Source organism: Carlito syrichta, unplaced genomic scaffold (genome assembly GCF_000164805.1).
Source record: "Carlito syrichta isolate Samal-C Ts95f unplaced genomic scaffold, Tarsius_syrichta-2.0.1 Scaffold276491, whole genome shotgun sequence".
Classification (NCBI taxonomy): domain Eukaryota; kingdom Metazoa; phylum Chordata; class Mammalia; order Primates; family Tarsiidae; genus Carlito; species Carlito syrichta.
In genome coordinates, this window is record NW_007220587.1 from 1 (window position 1) to 3,573 (window position 3,573).

At 40.6% G+C, this 3,573-nt stretch overlaps 1 gene segment (V, D, J or C); it reads left to right on the plus strand.

The window, feature by feature from the left end:
* Positions 1-2,913: 2,913 nt before the first annotated feature.
* On the plus strand, positions 2,914-3,332 carry LOC110595133. The segment is given in 2 exon segments: positions 2,914-2,968; positions 3,076-3,332. Coding segments are annotated over 2 exon segments (312 nt in total).
* Positions 3,333-3,573: the final 241 nt, after the last annotated feature.

Genomic DNA, 3,573 nt, shown 5'->3' on the forward strand with positions numbered 1-3,573 from the left:
TCTTACATAGTGTAGCTTCAAACAAATTTACGTAATTATAGCAAAAGAAGTGAAATACGTTTTTGCTTAATTATTGCAAAAAATGAACTCATGATCTTATTATGAAAACAGCTTCAATTGTTTTTATGGAAAGGAAAAAGGCCATTATCATTCAAGCAAAGTTGTCACAGAAATCCTTGAAATGTTTAATCAGTGTCTCCCCAGTTGTGATAAAGACGATAAGCCACTGACAGTTATGATACTGTTATTCTCCTAAGAAGATATTTGTAAAACAAAAATTTTTAAAAGATACTTTTATCTGAGAAATTAGAGGTGAACTCATTACTGTTCATTATGTCTCCTGAAAAGATAAACATTTCTATTTTTGTTCATTTGAGTTTCGAGTTTTCTGACTGACAGTTCTTAATTCAAAGTATTGGCATGATAATTGTTCCATTAAACTGGGAGAAATGACAAACATGACCATTTAGGTGTCATTGGTAAAAGATAAATTGTCAACCAAAGATGTTTATGATGTTGGCTGGGGTCATCGATCTTGATAATCAAGGGGAAATAGAATTCCTTCTACATATTTAGACAGGAAATAGATAATATGCGGAGCCAAGAGAAGCATTAGGAATGTTAGTATCTGATGCCGTTCCGCTGGTAAAAGTTAAGAGAAACTTCAGAATGAAGCTTTGAGTAACAAATGTAAAACCTCACTCCCCCCAAAAGAAATAAATACAATAACATGTTATACCAACAGTAATGTCCCAGAATTGCAGGTATCAGTAATAGACCTGCAGATGAGATATTGATTTATAATGTAGATACATTGGATACTAGGGGGAACCCCCCAAATAAAGTTTATTCATAAAAAATTTGATATTTATTCTCACATGTTTAAATTTCAGTCATCTTCAAAGTGGTCTCCATTTGATGAAATACACCTATTGAGATGATTTTCCACTGCTTAAAACTGTTTTTTAACTTGTCAATTTTGAGGCCTTTTACTGTTTCTGCCATTTTTTGTTGTTGTTTGTTTCACCTCTTCCACACTGGTAAAACACTTCCCTTTGAGGACTTTTTTCATTCACGTAAACAAACAAAAAAAGGCACTAGCGCAGATCATGTGAACAGGAAGGTCGGTCACATGGGTCATGTTATTTTTTGGTCAAGCACTGATGAACACACAGCAGTGTTGGAAGGTGTGCTTGTAAATCACTCACCATGAAACAAGAAAATGTGCTGAAAGAATCTCCAACAACAACAACAAAATTTCACTGAAGGTGAATGTAGTCTCTCACAACAATTCTAGCTGGTACACTGATGCTGATGGGTTCCTAGAACACTCACCTGGAGGAGAAAGAATGTACAGCAAGGGGTCCACTCTCCAAAAAAAATTCAGTTTTCTTGTGTTTCCCCCTTGTATACAGATATAGCAATATAATCCATATCCAAAATATTATATATATTTAATAAATTATGTTTACATGAAATTTACATGTATATTTACCATCATGTGTTCCTTTTTGTCACAATCAGAATGGAGTCTGGCTGAGTAGAGACATTTGCTGACCCTCCCTTTTTGTTGAGTGGGGACACTTGCTGGCCCTCCATTTTTTACTACAGCAGAGTTCAAGCCATTCAGGAACAGTGAGGACAGAGCTGAGAACAGCTGGCCTCAGAATTTGAAGCCAAGCCCTACAGCCCTGGCTCTCAGATTTTCACCATGGCCATGAACTCTGTGCTTGGTGCAAAACCTGTGGGTGTGTAAGCAGTTTCCTTCCCTCAAGCCCCTGCCAAGAAGCCCAGGGGACAGGACCTTTCGTTCCTCCAACATCTTCAGCCACCTAGTTCAGGAGAGCCACCGCTTTCTGCACAGCTCAGGACCAGAGTCTGACAGCTCTTGGACAGGGCAATCCTGACCTTAACCCTGGGTTGAGGACCCTATTCCAAACATCCTCCCATTTATTCCAGGTACTAAAAGTCTCTCCTGGCCTTAAATGCAGAGGACACCTTTCCACCTCTGCTAAAGTTAGCATTGCCACATGGGAAATTATAAATTTGACTTTATCATCATCCTCAAGGTCTGGCTTGTGTTAACCCACACTAAATAAAGATGGAATTTCTCTTCCTCATTCCATTTAATTTAGACACACAGTGAGATTTAAACGTGATGAAGCTCTTGTCCTCCTCGACAGCATCTCTCTGTCTCTGTCTCACTATATTTGGCACCAGCTCTGACGTTGCAGGGTAAGGATTGTGAACGTCTTCCAGTCCAGGACAGGAGCAAGGATTAGGAGCACTAGTGATGAACAGCACAATGTGATAAAAGGGGACTAATGAGTGTGCATGACTTCTTGGAAGAATTTTGATCTCATAAAAGAGAGGAAGGGGAGACGTTTTTTGGGAAGTTCCTCCTGGAAAAATTATGAACATGTTTCTGAGAAGATTTTTTTTTTCCATTTCAAAAAAGATAGCAATCTCACACTCAAATAGATGTTGCTAGTGTAGCATACATGGTTTTTACTCCCACCAAATTCATCTGAGAGTAGCATAAAGACCTGAATGCAAGCTCTGTCCCTTACAACCAAGGACATTCTCTTACACACTACAAATACAACCATAGAATACATTATTCCAGTTAGTCTGTACAGTTTACATTTTGTCAATTATCCCTTAAATATCCTTTGTAACAAGAGGTCCTCTAGAGAGAAATACGTTCTCTGCAGGCAAATTTGTTCTGCCCTTGTTGTACATGGGACCCTGCACCTGTGCCGAGTTCCTGAGATGACCCAGACCTGCAGCTGTGCCCAGCCTGCCCGATTCCCTGATGATTTCCATGTTTCCAGAGCACAGCCCACTGCCCTGAAGACTTATTAATAGGCTAGTCACACCCTGGGCAGGAATCATTTTCAGTCAGGAAACAGCATGGATATGAGGGCCCCTGCTCAGCTACTGGGACTCCTGCTGCTCTGGTTCCCAGGTAAAGAGGGAGAACACTAGCAATTGACTCAGCCAGGATGGTGACTACTTATAAGTCCTCTTATAGCATGATTCTTTGTGTGGATTTTTTTATGTTTTCAATCTCATGGGCCAGATGTGACATTCAGATGACCCAGTCTCCATCCTCCCTCTTGGCATCTTCAGGAGACAGAGTCACCATCACTTGCCAGGCAAGTCAGGGTATTAACAATGAGTTTTTCCAGTATCGGCAGAAACTAGGAAAAACTCCTAAGCTCCTGATCTATGATCCAACCAGATTACACTCAGGGATCCCATCGTGGTTCAGTGGCAGGGGATCGGGGACAGATTTCAGTCTCACCATCAGCAGCCTGAAGATTTTGTAGATTACTGTCTACAGGATTACATTACTCCTTCCACAGTGTTACAAGTCATAACAAAAACCACCCAGACATGTGAGGTTGGGCTGCAACAGATGCCTCTTCTGGTGCCTCCATCTGCTGTGTCAGGTGTTGAATGTCTTTGGTAGATTTTGTTAGAAGAAGTCCTGAAAGCTGCTTTGTACCCTAACTCTCTTTCCTCCTCCTCAGCTCCAGCTGCACAGACATAACAATGCCTCTCCAGTTT